Below are 27,954 nucleotides of genomic sequence, written 5' to 3'. Positions count from 1 at the left end.
AAATTAACTTATGTTTTGAAGAAATGGTACAATAATGAAATATATTATTAATTCTAAGTAATTTAACCCCTTTTTGATAACATGATATTTTATATGGTTGTTCACTCGTGTTTAATGACTCATAGAAATTTAGTAAAAATACCGATATATATTAAGTACAATTTTTTTATAATATTTAAGACATATAATTTAAAAGGGTGTCAAAACAACCCCCTAGCTAAAAATTGGTTAGGTCTGTCCATTTTTATTATCTCTTCTAGACTTAACACCCCCCGGTTGAATACCGGTGCACGCTTCTGCAATAAATGTGAAATTTTACCAATACCGGGTTTCTAAATATTTAAATATGCACATTATATATTTCAGTTTCATATGAAATTCGGCCTATGATTAGTTGTTTGCTTTTCGTTTAATATCTATAGTTTATAAAACAATTCAGCTATTTTCCTATTTCGAATTTAGTGTTTTAAGTTTCCATTAACAGCAGTGATTATTATATCTTTAATTGTGTTGCAGGCCTTATCTCTGTAGTTAGCTGTTTATTTTATTCATGTGTAACTGTTATAACTTTAGAACAAAAGTTATTCTACCATTCAGATTTTAGTTTTAAGAATATTTAAAATAGCTTATTATAGAATATTGATTAATGGTAACACAATGACGGATGTACTGGGTCGGTATTTCTGTCATGAGTGTAATGTTGAAAGAGACAGAGTAACACAAGATTTCACATGTCCTACATGTCGATCAGGATTCATAGGCAAGTTTTTCATTATACTTTCAGAATTAACCTGGGTTGGCCATTGCAAAAGCTGAAAATGCCATAAAAAGTTATAGCTATAAGTACAGGGATACTGGGAATTGGGTATGGCTAACTTACTATGGATTTAAAACATTGAAGATAAAGTTAACAAATGGTAAAACGAGTTAATAAACTTCGCGAGGAGAAACCATTTCTAGTCGTCTTTCCTTTCTCTCTCTTTGAGTAGGTATATAAAGTATGTTGTAAGAGTTTCAACTAATCCACATTATTTATATATAGATTTATATAATATATATTACTATACTCAACCTTTTTTGAAAATCTAAAAATGTAAAATGTCTTATATCATGATATCGAGTCTAACTGTATATTTTTGCGATCTTGTAAACACAATTGTTCTTGTTTATATAGAAGAGATGCCTGCAGCTTCACAAGTAGATGATGATGAAGAAGCTGACTTTCTACCACATAGACACAGAGGTACCTAAATAGAAAGATAGTCAAGTGTCCATAAGAAGTTAAGTAAGTCATTATTTAGGTAGGTGGATAATAATGATGATATAGACAATATAATAGGTTTATAATAAGTTCAGTGGTTTATTAGTTTGGTTCATCGTAAGTCAAAATATAAGTAAGTGTTACAAATAACCCCATCCTACATATTAAACATTGAAATTTAGATAATTATAATAGTTGTTACTTATGATTAGCAAAATCTTATTTTTTGTGAACTAAGTTCATTTTTTAGGTGCAGGCTTAGAAGCTGTACTTCCAAGCCTACTTAGTTTGGCAGCTGCTGACGATTGGCAGGTGGGTAACTGATACTTTTATTAAATAGTGAAGATATTGATCTTGTTTATTTTTAACTTATGTATAGGTATATTAGAAAAGTATAAAAAATCCATCTAATACTGAAGAGTTTCTTTGTTGGTTAATTTGCATATTTATCTTTTCAGGGTCCCATGCAGGGAAGTTCACGTATGCCCCGAGGGGGCGCCAGATTCACAATGCATTCAGATGGACCTTTGAGACCCGTGAGGCCAGGAACAGGAGCAACTCCTTCTTTTCCTTCTGCTGATAGAAATTTTGAAAATTTTATACAGGTATCATTCAAGTATTTTTGTTTTTTCCTCTTGATTTCATACATTGTGTTTTTCTGTTATAAAGAAGTTACTCTGCAATCCACCTAAAAAGTTGGACCCTTACATTGGGGCTTATGGTTATTAAAGAATTTTATATTTTTGTTCAGGAATTAATAATGAATGTAACGGGTATGGGCGTGGCTGGAGGCGGAATGGGCGGAGCTACAGGGGGTGTGAGAGCGGGACCTGGTGGTAACAGTCTAAGCTTCCACTTTCTTCCGGTAATTTTTTTTACTTTTTTAAAATGATTTAAACAATATAATTACTTAATATTCTTAATTTTTTGCTGTTCTATAAAGAAAAAAATTTATTCTTGTTATTTTACAATTATCAGATGGGGGGACTCGATCCCGGTCTTCAGATTCATGGTAACCCAGGAGATTATGCTTGGGGCAGAGGTGGCCTCGATACCATTATTACACAGGTACATATTTTTAAATATATTTTCCGATCTTTCATTTGTCTCTCTATTCTTGCCATTGGGTTAAATGCTTGGGGCTTGATATAATTTTTCAAAGAAATTAAACTAATATACATGTGTTGAATTTTGGGAGTAGAAAACTCGAAATTTCTTGTTAACTTTCTAGGTATTTAGTGTTTAAGACAAAAGGACACAAATAAATATATTTCTATCTTCTTCTGCAACTATATTTTATTAAAAGAGTTTTGACACCTCATTGGTGTAATACAGCGAGATATTACTACGTTTTCCTTCTGTTTTAATATCTATTTTGTTTACAGTTATTAAATCAAATGGAAGGAGCGGGACCACCCCCTATGACAAAAGAAAATATCAATGTAAGTTTTTAATACCCAATTCTTTTAAGTGTCATTTAAGTTTATTATTTTGTCTACATTTCTATGATTCGTTTTTTTTTTGTGAGTATACGGAGAAAAAGCAAACAAATCTAGAATGAACGGACTTTTAATACCTAGTGAAATTCAACATGACAAAAATAAGATTTTTTTGTAAAAAATTCGTGAACTTAATTTAGAAACTATCCGTTATTTGCAGACATTATTATTTTAAAAGTGAAAATGAATTTTCTTCTACTTACTTATTCCTATATTATATCTCAACCCTTACTTAACCTAATTTAAAAATGGCATTTCATACATGAAAACTTTAAAAGTTTTTGGTATATATGTGAACTAAGAAGACTGCCTGATTATTAAAGATAATAGGTATACATTTTTTTTGTAGGAGATACCTACAGTTATGGTAACACAAGAAGTATTGGATAAAAATCCAAATTGTTCTGTTTGTTGGGAAGATTTCAAACTTGAAGAACCCGTCATGAAACTTGAATGCAACCATTGTTTTCATAAGGTTAGTAGATAGGTGGATAGTAGATATTTAGGAAGGTGAATATATTTGTAGTTTTTTTACATGATGTTTGGATAGATAAATATCATGATAGTTAGATTTCAATTTATAAAAATTTATGAAAATTCAAAGTAACCTTTGTTTTCATAAGATTAGTATAATAGATGGGCAAATAGATATTTAGGTAGAAGAATAGATAGAAATATCATATTGATTCATGGACAGATTGATAGTAACCTAAACTGTAAATTGAAATCTTTCATTGATTATTTAACACTTCAACTATCTTGATCGATGAAAATTAATATAAATGAAAATGGAATGATGTTATTATTTTATAGGATTGTATAGTTCCTTGGTTAGAACTTCATGGAACTTGTCCTGTTTGCAGAAAGGTAATTTTATTTGTCTTTTATTTTTTAATAAAACGAATTTTATGAAAGCTTTGAAAACTTGATTTCTTTTTAAAAAGTCTAGATTTTATGATTAATTTTAATGATTATATTGCTTGATATGAAAGTTTTCTTTTGTCCCCCCTTTAATCAAGTTTAAAACCTAAAATATCCTGTTTATAGTAACCATGATTTGTGTTCTATGCATATATAGGATTTCTTGAAAGTTTGGCCGTCCAATAAGCTGCTTTTCAACAATTTTAGAATTAAAACATAACTTTTGTTTCAGGTTTTAATTGAAGACTCGAGTAGTGGTGGTAACCGTCATTCAGATCACCAAAGTCAGGTAAACAATAATGTTAGAAGCGCAGCAACTCTACAATATGTTCTTCAGTTCACTAAAGAAAGTTTTTAAAGTTTTATTTTAATAAAGTTTTTAAAAAGTACCTAATGTATCACTAATTTTTAAAGGTTATGTAGGTGTTTGATCACAAAAACTCCCCCAACCCACCATTATTTCATTTTATGGTGGGTATTCCCGAACCCATTGCTAAATATAATCTAAAATAAGCAAACCTTAAAGTAAAAATGTAGCTATTTCATATTTTTATTCTTGTTAAGTGGAGGGTACCTAATGATTCAATATTTTTTTTACTTGCTAGGAGCCTGATCAATTTTTGGATACAGATCCCTCAGATTCCGGTCTGCCTTCCTCAGGTACCTAGAAAATACGAAAAGTGACCAAGTATCAAATACTTAGAAGGGTTTTGGCAACTTTATAGGCTGCTTGCTCTTAAATAGCTGTAGTTGGCGACAGCGTTGCGGAGCCGTTTGATTTTGGTGCTGCTCCGACCTAAAATCAAGAAAAACTCGTCACATTTTTTCCCATGTCTATTTTTGACTTTTGGAGGTTTTAAAAGTTTAATTTTTGATAAAAATGGAGTTGAAAAACTTAAAAGGGGCTTTTGCACATGACAAAACAGAGTTACCAAATTATAATTTATAAAAAATCTCTTTATTTATCTAGTCCGGAGCTGGGGCCGTTTTTTAACGAAAATTACGGCTACAGCTCCGGCAAAATATGGCGGCTCCCAACTCGGGCTCCGCAACACTGGTTGGCGACACAGCTTCAATCCGTATTGAAATAACCGGAATAACAAGGCATCAATCTGAAATAGCCAAGACCTAACAACAAGAAGTTAGTACCTATATTGAATGGTAATTTTTGCGTAAGATGTTAATAGCTGGATTGCCCAAAAGTCGCGAAAATAACTTTTCTTGCTTTCTTTCACCATAAATGAAATGTATAAATTCTATGATATGAATGTAATTATTTATTTTTGATATTTAGGAACAACTGGTCAAAGTAGTGATGGAAGTAATACCAGTTCAAGTGGCAACTCTACTACATCAGGTAATGTAAATAAATCACTCTGTCTGGATGTTCAGAGTAAGTACAATAAGTATCTATCTTTTTAGCTTATCTATTAGCGGATACGCCCGTAGAGGATTTTAATTATAGTTTTGAAATGAAAAAGTAAGTAGGGGGGGGGGGGGGGTCATTTTTTTCTAGGGGCGATTTTTCGTGTGGGGTTGGTTGTACCCTCTCTGAAAATATTTATTAACCTTCCCTGGTCATATCTGTTAAGGAGAACCCTATCGGTTCAGTGGTTAACGGTACACACAGACAGACACACATACAGAGATTCTTTTACTTTATATAATATGATATGTCAGGTGGTAGTAGCTTAAGTAGTCAACAACAAGCCCCAAGTTCTCTCTGTATAGCTTATATATCTATCTATCTTTTATGTCAGGTGGTAGTAGCTCAAGTAGTCAACAACAAGCCCCAAGTGCTGCGGCTCCTACTAGCTTATCAGGAATTCATACATTAATTTTAAAACTTATTGGATCATGGAAAGAAAACGTAGTAGCAGGGTTCGTCGTACTTTCATAGTAGGCTTTCTTCTATTTCTAGCTCCTTTGGGGTGCTCTTACTCTGTGGGGTCAATTTCCTAACCCAGCGGGGCAATCATTAATATTTACCCAACCAAACCTATCCTAAAATAACCTATCAAAAGCTTATGTAAAAATACGACAAAACCAGCTACTAAGTTTTCTTTCCATGATCCAAAGTTTTTAATCGTCTTTATATATTAAATGTTTGGATTTGATCAGGATTCCTTCAGAGTACCCTTGGATCAATACTTGGAGTCAATCTGGGTTCGCCAACTGGACAGTCAGGTATCTAGATGGCTTGCTGTCTCATCAATTTACCTCTATATATCTTTTAGCCATATATTTTCTTTCTATCTACCATCTAAAATCTAGTAGGTATATAATCCACAATAGAAAATATCCTTACTAATCAAAAGTTTAAAAATCTTTAAATCTATCCTTCTATTTTAATGGATTTGGATCTTACACCAGATTATCTTGTACTCTAATAAAGTGAAACTTGTGGCTGGCTAAAATAAAGATCCCCCTTTACCCAATCCCCTCTTCCTCTTACTGTATGAACGACATAACCAATAGGTGATTTCCATGTTAGCAACCTAAATTGACGACATTTTCCCCTGTAATAATATCCACTTATATTCTATATCTATTCTATCTTTATTTATAGAAATAATAAAACAATACTACAAGATCATTACTACATCAAGTTGTCTTATTACCATAAAACTATATCTGTCTATCTAACTAACTAACTATCTTAGAACTAAATCTGTTTATCAAACTATTTATAACTAGGGGCTGAATATTCCTTTACAAGCAACAATCCTACAAGCCCTACTAGTCAGAACAGTTCCACGTCGGCTTCAGGAATTAAAGATTTGCTAGAATAAAATTTTTAAGAAAAAATTCAAGGAAAACTTGTGAACAGCTTAGCACAAAAAAGCTTTTATTTGACAAAAACATGATAATAAGGTTAATTTTAAACCTAACTTATTTACATAACATCTGATTTTCTTGTCTCTATAACCTTGAGAATTTATTCTATCAACTTTATTGAAATAGGAGCAGCGATTCCCGGTTCTGCCCGGCGGTTACCACCCTCGTCTGCCGCCAGTGGAGAATCAGAAGATGTCGCGCCACCCGCCTCAAGGCAGGGATAAGTTGAAACGCCATTGTGCAAGTTTTTTTTAATTTTGGGTCAATTCAATTGCCATTTTTATCCTATTTTAAGGTTTTTATCTGAAGCCTATGATCTTAAAATCTACCGAACCGATTGGGTTCAATTTATTTGGTAAACTTAGCTTAGGTCCTGTGAGTGATGGTTTTAGAATATGGTTTGGAGCTTTTTTTCTAGGATGTAGCTATTAGCCCTATTAAAAAAATGGAAAGGTTTTTTCGTATGTCCTGAGATGGATTTAGGTTATTTGTTTTCCTTCCCTCCATCTATGAATGTAGAGTCTTAAGATGTTAGTGGTGAAGCCATTAGTTATTTTTAAATGTAACCAGGGACAAGGGAATGGTATTCTGACAAACAACTCTAAAGGTAAATTTCTCTACAATCTCTATCCCCTTTTCCTCCCCTTCTATTCCACCCCTCTTCAGATACATGACAAAAACAGATATACCACCAGATACTTAGTAAGGTTTCGTAATTTTTGTTGTAGAATTGTTGGTTAGAATAGCTACCCCTGAAAGTAACCAGTAACTCAAATTCACTTGGCACACGACATGTAATATACTTATCCCTGCATTTGTACCACCAGGAGACAACGGCTAGACTCAGATTTTGTGGATTTTGACCTAGAATAGTCTTTTGTGTATACCTATCCTAATTTCTCCAGTGAAGATATATCTTTTGGTTCGTGTTATTCAGTCAGAAAGATAAAAAAGCTAATAGTTGAGTAAACTTCAAGGTACAGGAAAGTTAATTTCCAAATCACAACTCTGTTACAAAAAGCAACTGTTATACATTTTTGAAATATTTAATGGATTTTTAAAATATGTAAGTTTTTTATTTATCATATTTTTGGCTGATTTAACGCAAGAAAAATGAACATAACCTAAGTGTTTACACCATGTAGCCTAATAATTTAACAGAATGGATACTAGCAAATTAATAGTTTCATTTAAGAGATTTTATATAATTCAGCAACTTTGCAAGGTATATTTGCTTTCTATTCTTTGGTTATGAATTGTAAGTAATACATTTCATTAAAGAAATAATATTTTTCAAAGATTTTAAGTATTCTTGTAAATTAATACCTAAAATTGTTGACTTAGATAAAGTTTTAATAGTTAAAAGAAAATTTGATGCTTTGTATCAGTAGATTAATAAATAAAATATCCATGTTCTGAAAAATTATAAACAATAATTCTTTTCTATTTTACGAAGATACTATTACGGCTACATAGTATTAACACTAAAATAAAGCTTTGTATTTAGACTATACCAATATTTGGCATAGGAAAAGTACCTCCCTCTACCTTTGTACGCTTTACTTTCTTGTTTTATATATAGGTATTACATTAATGTAGTGCGGCAACTCGACAATTCTCTTTACCCCGAGAAAACAATAATTTTATCAATTAATATAATAAATATTATTAATATTTAATTAGATATGTTATACCCTTTCCATGAACAAAAATGTTCACAGTTTAGTTTTTATAAAACCTTGGCTTAAAAACATGTACTTTAATGGAAAAACTGTCTTTTTTTTAAAACTATGCACGATATTTTAGCATATTATTATATTTATGATAAATAGATGTTTAGATGATAGACGTTATTATACTGTTACTGGGATTTTTTATGTATGTTATTTTGTTAATTGTCATATTATAATATTCAGTAGAGAGAAATAAGGATTTATAACATTAGGCTCGACACATAGACGTCCAAGATGGGGGGTAACGGTGTGTTTACCCCTTTAAAACTTTTAAAACCAATCATTTTACCATCCTTTGATATAAATAGCTTGGACTTATCTGGCCCGACAGCCGCAAATTTTCAATGAATTTTGTCTATTCGCAGCCGAGTCACCTTGATATTAGGTGGCTCAGATATTATTTTAATTTTTGGACTGTGGTATGTTTCGTAACGTAAACTGTAATAATAAACACAAAATAAACATTTATAGGCAGATCAACTCTATACTTCACCCCCCATTGTTAAGTTAAGTTTTTAGTTTATTTAAAGTAAAACATTTTGTTAATTAAAAATATAATTTAAATGTTTTTGTGATACCAATGGATATAAATGTTATTCTTAATGAATAGTTGCTTTAATCCCAAAGCAATTTTTAAAACAATTCATTGCAAAGACTTTTTTTTGTATACCATTTAATACACCTGCATCTTTTGATAAGTAATGACATCTAAACTTCTACAGTTAGCTAAATGGTCTAAATATTGAGCTAGATTCTTGAAATTTGGTACATAAACATAGTCTTATAGGTACTTCATCTAAAAGAAAAAGAAAAATAATTTTTTTTTACTTACATAACCTAACCTATAATTGAATTTTTTTAAATTTTTTTTCATTTAGATGTAGTACCTATAGGAATAGGCTTATGTACCAAGTTTAAGAATCTAGCTCTATGTTTAGACCATGTTGCTCACTGTTAAAGCTTAGAAGATGTCATTACGCCCCCCCCCCCCCCCCCTATTTATTTAATTACAATGAAAATTGTACTTGATAAGCAATTGTTAAGTGAAGAACTTCAAACAATTTCAAATTTTCATTTTACTTTCAATTATATTTTAATTATATCCTGATAGAATATTTATGTACCATGTTTCTGAAATTGATATAACTGAGTTAAAATGTATCTAATCCCCTAAAATCTTTTATTTAAGCAATAATTTTCGAGAAATTTATCTTATATATTTGTTATTAATTTTCATCTCTTTCAAAAGACAAATTTGAACTAAATGAACTTGAAACTTTAATGAAATTAAATCACAAAGGGGGACATAATTATTTGGAGAGTAAAACCAAGTAAAAGTACATTTTTAAGCATCTTTTAAAGCTTAAACTTCATTAATATTATCCTATAAAAAGTTAGTTATACAATGAATATTATTTGAAATATTTACTATGCAAAACGTTTGGTGTTAATATTGATACCAAAAATTGCACAATTTCGACGGTCACAAAGTAAGATTTAGATATATACTTCAATCAAGCTTCATAATACCTGTTTATGAGAAGCTATACGTATATGAGTTTTTAGCTTTCTAAGATGTTTGAGTGTTAACTTTTATTTGAAAATTTCTTTAATTTAAATTGCTATATTGTTATGTTGTAATTTTACTGGATGCTTAATCCTGTAAAGAATTAATAAAGAGATACCTTGTTGGGAAAATTATTCACAAAATTGAATATTTATAAACTATTATTTGTGATGAAATAAAAATTTATAATATTTTCAGATTAACTAGGTAGCTAAGATGTTGATTCGGGCGCAGACTTCAATTCTTTTTCAGTCAAGAGCTATCCAACAATCATTAACCAGGAAAAATAGATTTGTTCATCGCTTTTGCTTATTAAACCTGTAAGAAGTTACAATTTATCGAAATCTAAAACAATTAGGTACCTCTTACTTTTAATATAACTTTTTCGACAATATCTGCAATTGAAGGAATTTTTCAAATTGTTCTTTTTACAAAATAAGAAACCAATGTTTTGTTATTAAATATATTTGGTTCCCAATAAAAGTTTTCAAAAATCTTAGTTTATGATTAAATAGGTTATGTTCAAATGATTCCTGTAGCCATGTTCCAGACAAACCTTCCCTACAACATCACAATTTTAAGCCTAATACAGGTTTATTTAAACAAGACAGCTATTGTTTAAAATCATACCTATCCAACCTTAACTATAAAATATTGTTATTTATCACATTGTTATGTACAGCTTTCCGCGGATAGTAAAATGAAAATTGTTAGGTAGGTATTAATATGAAACGATAAATTATTTTTCAGTATCATGGCCCAGAACCGGTTCCAATCCTATGTAGCTATGAAACGGTTTTGAAGCCATTCTGAAAATGTAGTATTTTCTTATCTAACTGTGTTATAATCTAGGTTCAAGTGATTGTAATGAGAGTGCGCAAAGCGTGCTGAAATATTTCATTGCAATACATTGATTATTTATGGCATTTCCCTAGATTATTGGGGAGAGTTTAGGGAAACGTAAATAAATATTTAAAAGAAATGTAAAAGTGGATCTGTCTTGCATAAATATTAAAATTGAATTAGATTTTGTAGGCGTACAAAGATCAGCAGCATTACCCTCCTTGATTCTACCAAAAAGTTCACAAAAAATACATTTAATCAATCATAAACGACTCTTCAGCATTTCTTCACAATTACTAAGAAATAAAGGTAAGGAATTATTTTATCATGTTGAACCCTTAAACTAGTAATTAGCCTATTTTGCAATCCTATTTTGTAAAGTAGTACCTACGATTTTTTTCTGTAGCGAAGGATCTCGCTAACCGCTGAACCGATATTGTTCTCCTTTACAGTGAAGGTTCTGATAGGTCCATGAAAGGTTTTTATCTAGGTATTAGATGGCCCCCCTATTTTTTTTTACTTTTTCTTAACTTTTTAAAACATAAAATGAAAATGAGGGGGAAGGGGTGGTTCGACTTTTCCTCTCTTACCCTAAGTGCCCCTAGAGGCGCATCTGCTAGTATTTCTATAATTCAGAACAAGTTTGGGTTGGGGAGGGGATTAAAATAGAGCGAAGTGCTAAAAAAATATTCAACAGTTTCAAAGGTTTTCTGTCACATTTTACTAAGGGGGAGGTAGGTTGTGCTAAAATTCCGTAAATGTGTGAGTTTTAAGAATTTAAAATATCTTAAAGAACGCTAAATTTTGTATGGCAGTTGCTCTAATATATTTATTACAAAAGAGTACATATCCACGTTATACCCCATTAAAGTAACTGCAATGCCAAATAAGTACTTCTTCTATTTCAAATTCTTAAAACTCACACAATTACGGAATTTTAGCGCAACCTACCTCCCCCTTTAAGTTTAAATGTATTGTATTTTTTGCTAATATTACATCTCCTTTCATTTTTATTTTATTCGTATGTTTTTGTGGATTTTTAACTTTATAAGATCAATTTAATAATTTTTAACTATGAATTTTTTTTTATGTTTTTGTGCAGGTGCGGAGTCAGTGGAGGCGCTGCCACAAGAAGCCTCTACAGAGGAAGATATTGAGGAGGATAGTAATCTGGAGGAGGAAGATGATGAACCAATGGAGGAGGGACAATTTGTTGAAAAGTAAGCATTTCATTTACCCGCTTCATTGATTTGATGTCGTGGAGGTGTCAGGCTTGAGTCTCCACCCCACAACATCATACAAGAGACGTGTAAATTGTATTATCTGCTGCTATGTAAATCTCATGACTTTTCCCCAAAGCAGTCGGAACTCATTACCTTGTAATTGCAATATACATTGTTGCGACTGCCAGACAAAGTTTGCGCAATCAAAGATTTGCTAATCTTACTGGTGTTACTTCAAACAATATTCAAGGTGTATAACATAAATCCCTACCTTCATATAATATCAGGGCTCCAGTATGGCTTTGAATCCTATTAATATCCGTATCGTATTACAGACAATTTAGCACGAATATTAAAATAAAATCATAATATCGATAGCCCCGTTGCTAAAGGCCCGGGCTAACAAAAAAGGTTATAATTTTAGAATTTTTCATTTTAATGTTATCGGAAAGCTGTCTATAATACGAAGAATAACCATTATATACCTATTTGAATAATTTACATTCTTTATTTTTTTAAGGTATTATGATCCTAAAGACAGGACAAGAAAAATATCTCCAGATTTATCCATCAAGTACATGGAAAGTGCTGCATACAGGTTAGAATTAGTTTTTAATAGCGTAGCTATTCCAATATTTGTTTTTTTTCTGTACGTCAGTAACATTGTTGTTGCATTTTAGATATCGCTTTTCCTTAACCTAAATTGCTTTTTAACCTTAATTATATGGAAAAAATTATTTATTACATTAGGTACTCGCTTCAATCCTTAGATTCTTCAAGTTATGCTTGATTTTTTTGTTAAAAATGGCTATGTCTTAACTTTTCAACCTGTAATAATAGAATACAGAAGGTTTGATAAAGTTCATCATCATTGGGGTTGTACAATAACCAATCATCCATTATAAATTGTTCATCCAAGGGACTCGTTAGGCAGGGTCTATGGACAAAATTGTTTTGTTTTTTTAATAATGAAATATAATTTATGTTTTTTATTATACCTTCCACCTTTCAATTACAATTTACAGGTGAAGAAATTCTTACCACCCACTCTCCTTCCACTCCATAGCCATGTCTATTTTTTACATCGCATAAATTTGGTTACTCGTTCACTTAATTGCTGGATCAACAGATATATATAAGATAACACCTCCCTTTCTTTTTCAATTACCTTTTTCGTCTGCTGCGCTAGCAAATTCGTCTTCTGTTACTTGGCTGCGTTAATATACCAGTTAACTTTGGTTGATTTTCAAAGACCCAATTGAGAGTCGGCACAAGGTCATTGCGCTATAGGGAATCAAATACAGTTAGTTAACCCTTTTTCCTCATAGTCTTTTACTGGATCACTGTGCCTGCCTTTCAATGCAAATATATTTGTTTTAGAGTCACTTATGGAGAGGATCCAGTCTGGAAACATTATAGAAGAAATATGAAGGTTGGTGATTCTATTTAAAATTACTTGGATGTTGCACCAGAGTTTCATGTACTCTAATAAAATGTTACTCCCAACTGGCTAAAATAATATTACCCCTCCCCTCCTCCAATTGGATGACCAATAAATGAGGTCCATATTAGCAACCTTAAAAGACGACAAATCTTCTATATATCCAATCCATTGCATTGGTTGGTGCTTTATATATGACCAGGCTGGCCACAAACATACTATTTCCACTATTTTTGCATACTATGCAAACTATTCCAAAAAAATATGCTATTTCCACTATTGTCCAAAATTGCATACTATTTCCACTATTTCTTTGGATTTCAGATAAATCTTCAATTTTTAGGTAACTAAAACAAACTGATTTTTTTGATCATGAAAAGAAAGCCAAGTAGCAGGTTTCATCGCATTTTCACAGTATCTTTTCTCCTATTTCTAGTCCCTGCGGGGGGCTCTAACCCTGCGGGGCAATCATTAACACTTACCTAACCTAAAATAACCTATCAAATGCTACTGTGAAAATACGGCAAAATCGCTACTTTGTTTTCAATTTTTTTTTAGAAATGTTTCCAGAAGAAAGTAGTCTTTCAGTTCAGATTGTTGTACCTTTATTGAAAGTTATTGGTATTTCTACATTCAATGTAAAGATTTTTTTTTGAAAGATACCAAAACTTGGGGTAATTAGTGACACAACCAAAAAGATTTCACCCAATTATCTCTAAAACTAAGGGAGTAGCACCCAAAATAAAATTGCTGGTATGTCGTGTCACGTGTGACGAGTCACCTCATTAGATGATAGGGTTGATTTATCAATTACATAACACTTGTTGCTTCGCCCCTCGCCTCAGGAAAATAGCTTAAAACCAACCAAGTTTTTTATGAGCTTAGCTGAAAAGTATAACCGATTAGGACCAACATACTTTTGGCTTTAGAAAAACAAACTTACCTACTACTTATATTATAGGATAAAAATTAAACTAAAAATAATCGTTCATAAAATTGTGGCTAATCTTCCTTTGAATCATAATTAAATCATACTGACAATAATTATAAAGTATCTAACGGTTTCGGACATCATATAATGCAGTTTGAAAACAATAGGACAACTTTAACATACCTAAATTATCGTCAAGAGCTATCCGTTACGTACGGACGGACATACATGAGAACCTATTTATAGAAAAGCAGCACTTAAAAAAACTCCCAGCTGTAGTAAAGGTAAACAATATACTGACACTGAACATAACCTGTCGCGACAATATATTGACGTAAAAAGTATAAATTGAACATACACAACTTGAAATAGCGCATCTACTGTCTATATGAAAAATGTTAAAAATGCTACGTACTTTCTAATCATAGATAGGCTGGTTTTAAGAATTTAGAATCAATTGTATACTATTGGAATGTGTCGATCAACTTTAAATAAATATGCCATATCTAGTATATCGGTTTTATTTCAGTATTTAGTGTTATCGCTACATACTTTTGGACCGGATTGTCCTATATATGAACAACAAGGATGACAACATCCATAAGTAGCGAAGCACAAACAAATAAATAAGAATTTAGATATTAGTTGTTTAAAGCATGTATATTAGGAAAAAATCACGAAACCTTTTCAACATTTGTTCTTAATTTCTTAATATTTATATTTCAGTACTATGACTAACAGACTGACGGTCAAAGTAAATTACACACTGGATGCTTAAACCAACGGGAAATTTAATTTTGATATATTTAACTACAAAAAGGGGGGGTTTTTAATTCAACCATCTCGTAATCAGTGAGCAAATGGCACTTACAATTCGAATTCCGATCTAAACTTTTGCATGAGTAATCCTTGGTAGGTCTATTTTCCCTAAATCGAACAAAAAGTTGGAAAAGTAACGGCTGGCGGCTCAGCCGTTTAGCCGTTTTTTGCCTATTTTCAGGGTAAATTCATCATCAATTACGTAGGAATCAACTATTTAAAACATATTTTTGGTTTAATTCATGTTAAATAATAGCAATAACCATTTTTGAAACTTCTAGTACCAACAGCTACCGTCTAGAACCGTTTGATAGCGTTTTGGAGTGGCAACGAGAATAAGGTGGAGATAGGTTTCGTGAATAATTTGTACTATAGATATTTAAAAATTGGCAAAACTGTTGAGCCGCCTGCCGTTAGCCGTTATTTTTCCAACTTTTTGTTCGATTTAGGGAAAATAGACCTACCAAGGATTACTCATGCAAAATTTCAGATGGAAATTCGAGTTCTAAGTGCCATTTGCTCACTGATTACGAGATGGTTGCATTAAAAAACCCCCCCTTTTTAAAAACGGACCATAAACACCAAAGATAGGAGGAAAAATGTGAAAAATATAAAAATAGCCGAAAACCTGCAAAAAGGCAGTCTGACCGCTATTGATGTTTTCTTGAAACGACAGGAAATTTAATTTTGATATATATAACTGAAAAACTTCGGAAATCGGGCCATAAACACCAAAGGTATGGAGAAAAATGTGAAAAATACAAAATTAGCCTAAAACCTGCTTAAAGGCAGTCTGACCGTCATAGTTGTTTTCTTGAAACGACAGGAAATTTAATTTTGATACTATAACTGAAAAATTTTTGGAAATCGGACCATAAACACCAAAGATATGGAGAAAAATGTGAAAAATACAAAAATAGCCTAAAACCTGCTAAAAAGCGGTCCTACCACCATTGATGTTTTATAGTTAATTGTGCTCCTTAATAATGGGAATGTTGTCTAAAAATTTCAGCCTTTTATCTTTTATAGGAGGCGAGAAAATCACGTTTCCCCCAAACTAAGACATACGGACAGACGGACATTTCAAATTACTGATAGCTAACCAACATTTTAAGGCCCTATAGTGTTTTAAATGCTTGCTATTTCATACTATTTTGTTTAAAATGCATACTATTTCATACTATTTTTAAAAAATTTACATACTATTGCATACTATTTTTAAAAATTTTACATACTATTTACTTTTTTTTTGCATACTATTTTATACTATTTTTAAAAAAAGTCTGTGGCCACCCTGTTAATATCCCATAACATTGGAAGCATGTATTTTAATTGAACCCTCTTACTTGTATTATTAATCAGGGGAGTTTTACAAAACCCTTTCACGTTTGTAGATTTAAAAACTTTAACTTTAATTAAACTATGATGTGCTGGGGATTAGGACTTCAATTTACTGTTGATGCTATCCCGAAATCTAATCTTGTCGTAGTATGTCCTATTACCTATTGTGTTGGAATGATTTTCTTGTATTCCCTGACAAGTTCGAACCCATTAATTCCCTTTTCCTTACACCAGAGAATGAGTGTGTTACGCGGCATTCCTAACTATCTCCGCGCTTCGCTTGTAAACAAACAAAGGCGCGCACATTTTTTCCTTGTTGATTCCCATGTGAAGAGCTACGTGAATAAAAATAATGTATTGGATGGATATACATGCGCTCTAATCCGTGGAAGATCTCAAATAAGCCTTCCTGCTTAGTTTGACATCATAATGTGGTAAGAATTTATCTTAATTCTTAATAATAAGTGTAGTATGGTATATTTTTACGAAGAAATTGAAAACATTAATTTTTCAACAAATAGACCATTTAACTGCTAACTTTTGACATACGAATATTTTCCTTAATTTTATTGATCATTTGAATCTAAAATTATCAATTTCTGATGCTATTTAATATGTTTCGTGCCAATTTAAAGTTTTTTAGAAATTTTATATTTTTAATTAAATTGAAATCACGCAACCTCGATATACAAAAATAATAAACCATTAATGCTATGTAATTAATCTTTATATTTTTGTTTTAGATTCACCGTTTTCATGGTAATAAATACACATTTGTAAACATTCACATGTTGGTCATTCGGAGGGCTTGGAGATTAAGATTTCGTGTACGGCAAGGCATGCGTACCGAAACAATGAAAACGAGACAGAACAGATGCGGCTAAGAAAATATCTGTGAAGTTTTGTGAATGTGTTGGTTGTGATACCTTACCACACACTATTATAATCGTAATCAGTACAGTTAATTATTGTGACAATCATGGGTCCTAAAAAGAATAAAGGCGCTCAACTGGGACTACGGCTGCGCCCAGCCGTCGAGGCCCTAACCAGTGAACTAGATAAAGTGATGAAGTTGGTCAGTGAATCTTCAGAGCTTGATGTTAGACATTTCACTAAGGAGTCAATCCTTGTCCATGACAAGTTCGAGACATTCGATAGCATTATGGTCGGTTTTAGCAAGCTTGGTGTGAGAATCCAAGAGCTTGAGGAGTTTAGTGACATTTATTCTAATATAATTACTGTGCAAAAAGATTATAACGCTCTGAAAGATGCTCTAGATGCTATGGAGGAGCTTAGTGACATTCAAAGTGTTGTTGATTTAGTTGGTGATAATTTGCCTGACCATAAGGCTGAACTATATGATCGTTGCTTAAAGATTGTGAAGGTTATTAAAGGGTCATACTTTCCCTTACCAGAACCAATTATAAACACTTTGTCTGCTTTGATGAAACGGCTGGCCGAGGTTAAGCTTGAACCTGTGAAGCCGCCTACAACGACGGCGGGTGCTTCGACAGCATCGCCATTTGTGTCGCCGTTTGGCACACCACAGTTCGGCACCGGTTCTATGTTCACGCCAGGATATATGAATCGTGTCGACGAACGTCTTCTTCCAAGCTTTGACGGCTCAGAGTCAGCCTACGTAAGTTTCAAGGACAATTTTAAAAAGCTTACCGTAGGACAGGACCCGTCATATTTACAGTTATTGTTGAGCAGTGAAAAGGTCTGCAAAAATAAAGAGTTAAGACTTCAGTTAATTCAGATTCAATCACATGAATCTCAATGGGCTTACCTCGACGCACGTTTTAAGTCCAAAACACGTCAGATGCTCTGCCTTTTCAACCAATGGGAGAAGAAGCCTAAACCGTCGGACTCCAACCAGATTGTGACAGTCTTAGCAGAGTTTGGTGGTGCAGTTAGCCAGCTCGAGCAGCTGACTAAAGATGATGATGATGAGGAAGTCACCACAAGCCAGTGGTTGACCATTATTCTTTTGGAAATGTTATCCAAAAAGTTGCCACGTGATTTCCAGGACAAGCTCAACCTGGCGTTGGGCTCGATGGATACCCCAAATATTCCTAAGCTGTTGAAGATTATAGAGGAACAGCGTGGCGCCATTTTGATGAGGTGTTCAATCGATGTAGACACCCCCTCCAAGAAGAAAGGTAATCCTGCGGCCGCAGCTACAGCCGTTGGTAAACCTGGGTCTCCAGCTAAGACCAAGAAGAAACAGCCTTGCCCGTCGGAAGGTTGTAACTCTGATCACCTGTTGTTTAAGTGCTCCAAGTTTAGGGATATGTCTGTTCCTGAACGCAAAGTCTTCATCAAGAAGATAGGCGCCTGTTTGCTCTGCTTACAAAAAGGGCATCGGGTGGCCGATTGTCCCAGAGCCGATAAGCTTGGCAGCTGTACCATTGACAGTTGCAACCAGCCTCATAATTCATTATTACATGAATCAGTTGCTAGTGGACAAGTTGCGGCAGTGTATGAATCACAATTGTTTAGCAAGAACAATTTTATGCTGATGTTGCAGCAGGTCCCGGCGTTGGCGGCTGACAAACGTCAAGTCACCGTCAATGCCATGTGGGACAGTGGAGCAAATTTGACGTTGATTTCTAGAAGTATTGCCAAGAAGTTAGAGTTGCCATCAACTGGTCGCACAGCTACTATTTCTCTGGCAGATGGAAAGAGCCAAGCATGTCCTACAGTCAAGATTTGTTTGGTTGACCGCAACCGGAATTCACATATTCTGGAGGCGGCGGTAGTGCCCAGCATTGGTACTGAAGAAGGGTTGCGTTCTATTGATCCTACAGCCGCCGCCGACATTTTCAACATGAAGCCTGATAATTTTTCTATGGTCGACGGCAAGATTGATGTTTTAATCGGCCATTTAACACCAGCTATGTTCCCGTGTGCAGATAAAATGGTTGGTGATTCTAGACTGTACAGAAGCTTATTTGGTACAGGCTATTTAGTTGTGTCTGCAGATGGCAGGACTGTTGCTAATCCTGTCGCCTGTAAAGCTGTGAAGTTGGAGGTCAGCAAGATGGAGTTCCTGAGTACTGAGAGTTTGGGAATACAGCCGCCATCAATGTGCAGCGGTTGTAAGAACTGCCGTCATTGCGCCGCCATAGCCGCCGGGCAGTCCGCCTTGGATGTGCGTAAGCGGCAGCTGATTGAAGAAGGTCTGACATTAGATCTTGAGAACCATGTTTGGACGGCTTCATATCCCTACAAGCAGCCGCCAAGTGTGTTATTTGACAATTCAGAGCAGGCCTATAAGATCTGCTTACGTGACCGGCAGAGAATGATTAAAAAAGGTGAATACAGCACCTTCTGCCAAGTGTTTCAAGAAGCTGTGTCTCGTGGAGTGTATCAGAAAGCTTCGCCAGAAGACCTAGCTTATACTAAGCCCGTGTATTATTCGAGCCTAGTCTGCGCATATAAGGAGTCTATTTCCACGCCCTTGAGGATATGCGCCAATTCTAGCCTCTGCTGCAAGGGGCTAAGCCTCAATAGTATTATGATGGACGGCCCAGTTCCATTATATACTCTGATGCACAATCTTATCCGGTTCAGAAGTTATAAGTGTGCATTCGTGGCTGATATTCAGAAGTTCTATAATTCATTATTAGCTACCTATGAAGATTCTCAGCTGAAACGTGTTTTTTTCGCTGATACAGTTGATGGAGAGCCAGAGGTCTACCTTACCAAAACCATCAACTTTGGTGAGGCCTTGGCTGGAGATATGGCCGTGACCGCCCTCAGACTCACTGGTCGTATTTTTGGTGGACGTTCCCAGCAGGATGTTCAAAATGTTTATGGATCTGAGAAGATTAGAGGTTGTGACGTTGTAGCCCAGCAGGATGTGTGGAGAGATGTTTAGCAACCACTCAGTTCCGAATTTATTTTGTATCAAGATCCTCCATCGGTCAAATTGGAGACTTGTACTTACGTGGATGACTGTTTGAGCGGTCATAACAGCAAACCTGAAGCTGTCCAGCTGGTCCAAGAGCTGGAGGATATGATTGCACCTGGCAATTTCAAGTTTAAATCTGTTGTTTATTCTGGAGATGATGTTGACAGTGTAAAAGTTCTGGGCCTTGTATGGGACCCTAAACAGGATAAGTTGTTCCTACCTGTCAGAGCCAACCACGGCGAGAAGATTAAGGGTAGAAAGTTACTGGAGGATCTGGATCTGGAGGACCTCTGGAGAAGTCTACCTGAGTTGATAACTAAACGTGAAGTTTGGAGAATTGTGCAACAACTTTATGACCCAATGGGTCTAGCAGCGCCATTGCTGCTTAAATCCAAGCTTTGTCTACGCTCAGTTTGCATACGTGGATGCAACTGGGATGATGTTATACCTGGAGAGTTGAGGTCGGAGCTCGTGTCCAGCCTCCAGGACCGTTCGGCACTTGGAAATGTGTCGTTTAGACGTTCGATGGTTCCTGATAAGCCGTTGGGGCTTCCAATGCTTGTTGGTTTCTGCGATGCATCTAACCAGGCCTATGCAGCCATCACCTACCTGAGATGGCCAGTTCCTGGAGGATATGATGTAGTTTTGTGTTGCGCCAAGTCACGTGTCGCACCAGTGAAGATTGAGTCTATACCAAGGTTAGAAATGCTTAGTTGTCTAATTTTGGCAAGGCTTGTGGATACTGTTGCCAGAGCCCTACCTTTCAACATTTCTGGCAAAGTGTTTTTTAGTGATAGCAGCTGCGCCCTAGCTCAGCTATCCAGTGACAGTGTTATGTTAAATGTTTTTAACAGTCATCGTGTTTCCGAGATACAACAGTTGACGAGCCCTGAAGATTGGAGATGGGTTCCAACCCAGCACAACATTGCCGATCTGGCAACGCGTGGTTTGTGTACGATTGAGGATGTACAACCTGGATCTACATACCAGGAAGGTCCAAGCTGGTTGCGCCTGGAACAGGACCAGTGGCCCGTTAAGACGGCGGGTGAGGTAAATGCATCCATTCCCGAGAGCGAGCTAAATCCCAAGATGGCGAAGCTCAAGGTAATGTTCACACAGGTAGTGGACAATGATTTTTGGAGGTCTCTGGCAAGAAGGACCTACAGGCAGGCAAGGAGGACGGTGGCCGCAGTTCTTAAGGCTGCCAACTGCTTTAAAACGCTGCTTATCAAGAAACGTGGCGTTGCAGCAAATGAGGATGGTGTTAGCAACAATGATAGTTCTAAGTATCATGAGAACTATACTTTCACAAATACATACATGGATTCTGTTTGTGACCTGTTTTTGACTTCCTTCAACCAAGAGGAGGAGATGACCATGGACGCCGAGGGGAAATTTGACTCCCTTCAACCGTATCATCACAAGGTCCAGGTTTGTTGGCCCATTGTGGGTCATGATGGATGTTATCCTCTTAGGACATTTACAATATTGAAAATGTCCGGGAGAGGAGATGAGGCTCTTGAGGCCGCTGCTGGAGGCCCCAGGAAGATTATGAAGGACAGCCCAGGTGTTGTCTTGCTCAGCCGCCACAACAGGCTGGCGCGGCTCATCCTTCAACAGTCCCACGATGAATTGGGGCATGGAGGCCATCGTAAGACGTTGGCGCAAAGCCGCAGGTATGCATGGATCACACATGGCCGCATGGAGGCTATGAAAGTGGTCAAGAGTTGTGCTGCATGTTCCATTGAATATGCCAAGCGTTCGAGTCCCGCAATTGCTAATATTCTGCCAGATCGTGTCGAGCCCTCTGTGCCCTTCAAGGAGGTGCATATGGACCTTGCGGGGCCGATCGAAGTTACGAAGCCTGGCGTTGGTACCAGGAGTTCCAAGACCAAGTACAAAGTTTGGTTGTTGATTGTGGCCTGTAGATTTACACAGGCTGTGTTTGTTGATGTGTTGACTGATTATTCAACTGAAGCCGTGCTGGTCGGCTTGAGAAAACTTCAGGCGTTTTACAATATGCCTAGAAGGGTTACCACAGACAGAGGCACCAATATGGCCGGTGCCAAGCGAATTATGGATGAACTTTTGAAGGATACCCGAATGCATTTTGAATGGCATCTGGTGCCCACCGCAGCACACTCGTTCGTGGGTACTGTGGAGAGGCAGGTTGGGCTGGTCAAGCGTGTGTTGAACAAGAAGTTGGCTGGTGCTACTGTAACCTTCAATGATTTATTGGTATTGTGTGCTGAGACTGCAAAAGTCTTGAATTCTAAGCCATTGACCTATGCCACCCAAGGAGATGACGTCAATTGCTGGAGAATAATTTCACCTGCTGATCTGTTAGGCGGCAGGACCAACGATGCAATCTGCACCTTTGAGACAGGTTGTAAAGAGCCCATCACCAGGAGGCTGGAGAACTTGGAGGAGTTGACCCGTCAGTTCCATCAGGTGTACAAGGAGCAGCTCATGCCTGAGCTACTCAAGTCCGTCAAGTGGCGCAGCAACAAGGTGCTGCTCGAGCCGGGAGACGTGGTGCTGATCGACGATAGCACAAATTTGATGAAGAAGTTCAGATTGGGGCGTGTGGAAGAAGTGCGCCCAGGTGGGAGGACCGTGGTTTGCAAGTTCAAATTATCAGATGACGCAGCCGCCACGAGTAACGAGACTTCCGCAAGACGTCTGCTCAAGATCAATCTACCCAAAGTTTAGTATAAGTATCGTTCTTGTTTAACTTCGAATTTTATTTTTACGGTAGATTTATCAGATATTTTTTTCGAAAGACAAAAAACGCAAATTTTGACTCAATTTCGTTTAAACTTTCAAATCGACGCAAGATTTTTTCATTTGAAATGCAAACTTAAGTTATTTATACGTTTACGCAAGTTTTTTTTCAATGATTTAAGTCTTTCCGGGACCAGGGATTTTTTTCGCGGAAATTTTCCTAGGTACCTACGCAAATACGAACATTTTTATCCTTGTTTAATTGAAATTCGATATGATAAAAAGTAACACAATGAAATTTTTACATCATACAAATATTTCTTTAAGATTTATTATAATCACATAGATAATTTAATATTACATATATATTAAAATTATTTCTATTTACCTTTTAACCGATGTACCTAAAGAAAAATGCAGATTTTTTTCGTCTTGAATTAAGTAGATTCTTTGAGTTCGAAGATTTAAGCTTAATAAGACCGCTCTATAGTGTATCTTAGCTCTGTTACCTCGGCCAGACATACTACAGAACGGCAAAACTAAAACATAAGATAATTTTATTTTGATTGCTTTGATTGATGATTCTAAAGTTTCTTGAATTATTCATGATTCTTTTAATTTTTGATTTGATTTAAACATCACTAATTATGTTTATTTTCAGTTGATGGAGCCCTGCGCCAGAAATCCTGTCGGAAATTATGCAGTATCAAAAAATTGTGATGGAAAGACATAACGTCCGTCAGGATAGCTGGAACATGGCATTATTAATATTTGAAAGATTGGTTAGTTTGTATCTTGAGGGGTTCATTCTAACTGAGGCCCCAAATTGCCTTAATTTTGACTGTATGAATATGTACAAGTTGCTTTCTTCTTAAAACAGAGAGAAATTGCAAACTCAGCATTTAGAGAAGTTCTTTTCTTATAATTGAGCTTTTGTTTTATTTTGGTAATTTAATTTGCATATTTCAATTGCAATTTTATTTTACGCAATTTTGATTCACGAAGATTTAAAATTATGAGATTTTAATTTTCCGATGTTTGATGATTTTTTTCACAGTCATATTTTATTTAGATTTAAGTATCTATTTTATTAAACATGTTAGATTTAAGGATTTACCTATTTTATCTAAGAATGTCTAGATGTAAGCCCGAGTATTTTTCTGCTGGAGAAAATGCTTAATTTTGAGAAGTTTTTTATGAAAATTCTATTTTTCTTTTCTAGCAAAAAGATTTAGTAGAAAAAATGTCATTATTTAATCTTTCTTTCTTTTGATTAAAAGTTTGAGTTGATTATTTAATTATTGATGCGATTTTTAATATAAAAATCATTTGCCTATTATTATGTAGGTACCTAATCAAAGTTTAGGTACTATTGATTATTAATTCATGTATTCGCAATTACATGGTCTGTAATTCTAACTTTAATTGAGATTATGAGGCCATGATTAATGAGATGTGTGAGTGGTAAATGTGCATTTCATGAATGTTGAATGCTTTTCCCATTCCTTATTCCTATCCTTATGTGGTAGTGGAGTCGGTTTGAGTTATTGTGGTGTTCGTAAGTTACCATAATTAATTTTAGGCCTGATGGCCATGCCATTTTAAACTCTTGTAATTTATGCGTTATGAGATTGTGATTTGTGGACACTGTCTGCACGCATGATGTTAAGATGAGTTATTGTGTTCGATTCCCAGTGACTAGACGGGTGTGTGTTGGAATGATTTTCTTGTATTCCCTGACAAGTTCGAACCCATTAATTCCCTTTTCCTTACACCAGAGAATGAGTGTGTTACGCGGCATTCCTAACTATCTCCGCGCTTCGCTTGTAAACAAACAAAGGCGCGCACATTTTTTCCTTGTTGATTCCCATGTGAAGAGCTACGTGAATAAAAATAATGTATTGGATGGATATACATGCGCTCTAATCCGTGGAAGATCTCAAATAAGCCTTCCTGCTTAGTTTGACATCATAATGTGGTAAGAATTTATCTTAATTCTTAATAATAAGTGTAGTATGGTATATTTTTACGAAGAAATTGAAAACATTAATTTTTCAACAAATAGACCATTTAACTGCTAACTTTTGACATACGAATATTTTCCTTAATTTTATTGATCATTTGAATCTAAAATTATCAATTTCTGATGCTATTTAATATGTTTCGTGCCAATTTAAAGTTTTTTAGAAATTTTATATTTTTAATTAAATTGAAATCACGCAACCTCGATATACAAAAATAATAAACCATTAATACTATGTAATTAATTTTTATATTTTTGTTTTAGATTCACCGTTTTCATGGTAATAAATACACATTTGTAAACATTCACATGTTGGTCATTCGGAGGGCTTGGAGATTAAGATTTCGTGTACGGCAAGGCATGCGTACCGAAACACCTATAAAATATGTTTTTGGTTTTTAACAAATACACATAAGTAGCTTGCGAACGAAGAAAAAAATCTCACCAAAATGACAATATTCGTAACAAGAATAATAGGTATTATCCTCTTAGGAAATTTTTCTCAAAATTTGACAATTTTTATACCTCCCCCCCCCCCCCCCCCCCGAAAAACGGCCCCCTGGTCTGCCTAGCCGCAGGCGCTCGGCCCCCTAGCCTGCCTAGCCGAGGGCGCTCGGCCCCCTAGCCATATAACCTAACCTAGCTTAACCCAACCCATTTAGTCGGGGGGGGGGGGGGGGGGGGGTATAAAATTGAAAAAAATTCAAAAAAAAAGAGGATAACGCAGGATAATATTGTGCCGTTGAAATTGTTATTTTTCCAGTTTTAAAATGTTTTAAAGCTTTTATGTCAACTTTCTTTATTTTGAACCATAATTTTTTCTTTTGAATTATTCCTTGTACATGAAAACCCCTTTATGCAACCATTTAACTTTATTTCTATATGTAAAACAAACTATCTTTTTAGGGAGGTTCCCAATGGATCCCCAAGACCCGCAAGAAGTGTATCAGACTAGGACGTATTTCCATTGCCTCGCCCTGTCCTATTTGTAGAGACATGTATCTTGTTGTTGACTACAGGTACGCTTGTAGTAGCGCTACTTCTTTATAGATAAGGTTAATAGTGTATTTGTCATGGACGTATTTCCATGGCCTCGCCTTGTCCTATTTGTAGAGACATGTATCTTGTTGTTGACTACAGGTACGCTTGTAGTAGCGCTACTTCTTTATAGATAAGGTTAATAGTGTATTTGTCATGGACGTATTTCCATTGCCTCGCCCTGTCCTATTTGTAGAGACATGTATCTTGTTGTTGACTACAGGTACGCTTGTAGTAGCGCTACTTCTTTATTGATAAGGTTATTTAATATAAGTAGTAAGGCAGAAATTTTGGTTTGATGGAAAAGATTTCCTAAACCTCTTCCACTTAAAATGTAGTAGCCCTAATAGACTATATCTAATGGGGGTATGTAGTACGATGTATATTACCTATATGAATTAAACAAACATTTATTAAATAATATTCCAAGGGTTTATATTCTGCATGGTTGACCCTGCTAAAGGGGGGGGGGGGGGAGAATATGTGGTTGGGTGAAAATAAATGTAAACTTAAATTATTTTTTCCTCCATTTTTCTCCCCTCCTTGGTGAAAAAAAAACTAAAAGAATATGGGGGAAGGGGGATAATATGAAAAAAATAAAGAGCTCTGAAAATATTTTTCCATTTCTTGCTGAAAAAACTAGGAGGGGATAAAATGAATCTTGTGCAGAATATACAAAATCCCCTGCAATATTCATCAGAACACAGAAAGTGTGATTAATCTTATTATTGTATTGTAGGAATACCAAGTTATTGGAGCAGTTTATCGATAAATACTCTGGCGAGATCTATGATACCTTCAAAACTGGAGTCTGTCAGGATCAAATGTAAGATTTTATTTCACTTAAAACTATGGTGCTTTCCCTTAAAGTTTCTATCGAGCACTAAACTTCTCCGCCTCCCCATTTATTAATTTTTAATTAACTTTCTTTAAGACTATTACTCCTACCCCCAATCATTCTATTTTGATCTATATTAAATTATAAACCTTGCAATAGTATATGATATTATTATTTTTGTTTTAGGGAACGCTTGTTGATTCAGATTGAGAAAGCAAAGGAATATGGACTTTTGGACCTTGACGCTCCTCAAGTTTATTATAATGAAAACGTTTATAAAAATTAAATAAATTTTGATATTTATATTTGAATTTTAGAATGATATACATAGCTTTACTACTTTATATTTTAAATATTTTGGGCAAGATTAATTTGGGTTTACAGTGCAGTGGAGTTATAGCGTTAGGGAAATAAAAATAAATCTATATAAATATTAGAAAAGTTATTTATCGCATCGCATTATAGACAGCTTTTCGTGGATTTTAAAATGAAAAATTTTAAGATGAAATTTAGGTGTGATAGCCCCACGGGGCGAAGGCCAAGGCTAACAAAACTGGTATTAATTTTATGATTTTTATTTGATATTCCTGGAAAATTGTCTAATTCGATGCTATACATGATTATTCAGTATGGCCGAATAATGAGAACGGATGAGAATCGGTTCTAATCCACCGAATATTAATCAGATTCGAAGAAGCCATACTGGAAAGTTATTAAGTATGAAGTTATAATAGTAAATTGGGATTTTTTTCTTTACTTTTAATTGTCAATGCTTTTACAATGTTTTTTGTTATTTCAGATAATGAATTAGAAAGAATTGTTTAAAAATGGAGAAACTTTTATACCAGCAAGAATATAATTTTGAAGTTCCTACAAAAAAGATTAATTCAGGCATTTTAAATTTTCTTTTGTAATTTTTTTAGGTTAACTGGAATAATTTGTTGTTAAAAAGCAAAGCTTTCTGTAAAAAAATGGTCTGAGGTGGGTTTTAAAATAGT

At 34.7% G+C, this 27,954-nt stretch overlaps 2 protein-coding genes across 2 annotated transcripts; both read left to right on the top strand.

Annotated features, from left to right (window-relative positions):
* LOC145330012 (E3 ubiquitin-protein ligase RNF126-like) lies at window positions 1–10,018 on the top strand. The gene is made up of 17 exons (XM_080174544.1): window positions 1–760; window positions 1,175–1,243; window positions 1,512–1,573; window positions 1,720–1,866; window positions 2,013–2,126; window positions 2,240–2,329; window positions 2,647–2,703; window positions 3,110–3,235; window positions 3,574–3,627; window positions 3,914–3,970; window positions 4,287–4,341; window positions 4,976–5,038; window positions 5,442–5,506; window positions 5,805–5,868; window positions 6,379–6,452; window positions 6,648–6,727; window positions 7,341–10,018. Exons 1-17 carry the CDS (start codon window positions 658–660, stop codon window positions 7,390–7,392), a joined length of 1,332 nt encoding a protein of 443 aa, XP_080030670.1. The 5' UTR covers window positions 1–657; the 3' UTR covers window positions 7,393–10,018.
* mRpS18B (mitochondrial ribosomal protein S18B) lies at window positions 10,018–27,759 on the top strand. The gene is made up of 9 exons (XM_080174546.1): window positions 10,018–10,101; window positions 10,336–10,411; window positions 10,846–10,971; window positions 11,765–11,882; window positions 12,406–12,483; window positions 13,266–13,317; window positions 25,987–26,099; window positions 26,858–26,944; window positions 27,143–27,759. The coding sequence occupies exons 1-9, from the start codon at window positions 10,036–10,038 to the stop codon at window positions 27,240–27,242; spliced, it is 816 nt and encodes a 271-aa protein (XP_080030672.1). The 5' UTR covers window positions 10,018–10,035; the 3' UTR covers window positions 27,243–27,759.
* Window positions 27,760–27,954: the final 195 nt, after the last annotated feature.

Source organism: Acartia tonsa, chromosome 10 (genome assembly GCF_053477335.1).
Source record: "Acartia tonsa isolate MP-2025a chromosome 10, ASM5347733v1, whole genome shotgun sequence".
In the NCBI taxonomy this organism is placed as follows: Eukaryota; Metazoa; Arthropoda; class Copepoda; order Calanoida; family Acartiidae; genus Acartia; species Acartia tonsa.
Note: the sequence above shows the minus strand (reverse complement) of the source record. Positions and strands in the feature narration are given on the sequence as shown.

Bases quoted from the DNA above. Each gene is read 5' to 3' on its own strand.
- LOC145330012 (XM_080174544.1), top strand. From the start codon at position 658: ATGACGGATGTACTGGGTCGGTATTTCTGTCATGAGTGTAATGTTGAA. The intron at 1,574-1,719 runs GTGGGTAACTGA...TTATCTTTTCAG, and splicing joins CAGCTGCTGACGATTGGCAG to GGTCCCATGCAGGGAAGTTC. The intron at 5,507-5,804 runs ATTCATACATTA...ATTTGATCAGGA, and splicing joins CTCCTACTAGCTTATCAGGA to TTCCTTCAGAGTACCCTTGG.
- mRpS18B (XM_080174546.1), top strand. From the start codon at position 10,036: ATGTTGATTCGGGCGCAGACTTCAATTCTTTTTCAGTCAAGAGCTATC. The intron at 11,883-12,405 runs GTAAGCATTTCA...TATTTTTTTAAG, and splicing joins GAGGGACAATTTGTTGAAAA to GTATTATGATCCTAAAGACA. The intron at 13,318-25,986 runs GTTGGTGATTCT...CTATCTTTTTAG, and splicing joins ATTATAGAAGAAATATGAAG to GGAGGTTCCCAATGGATCCC.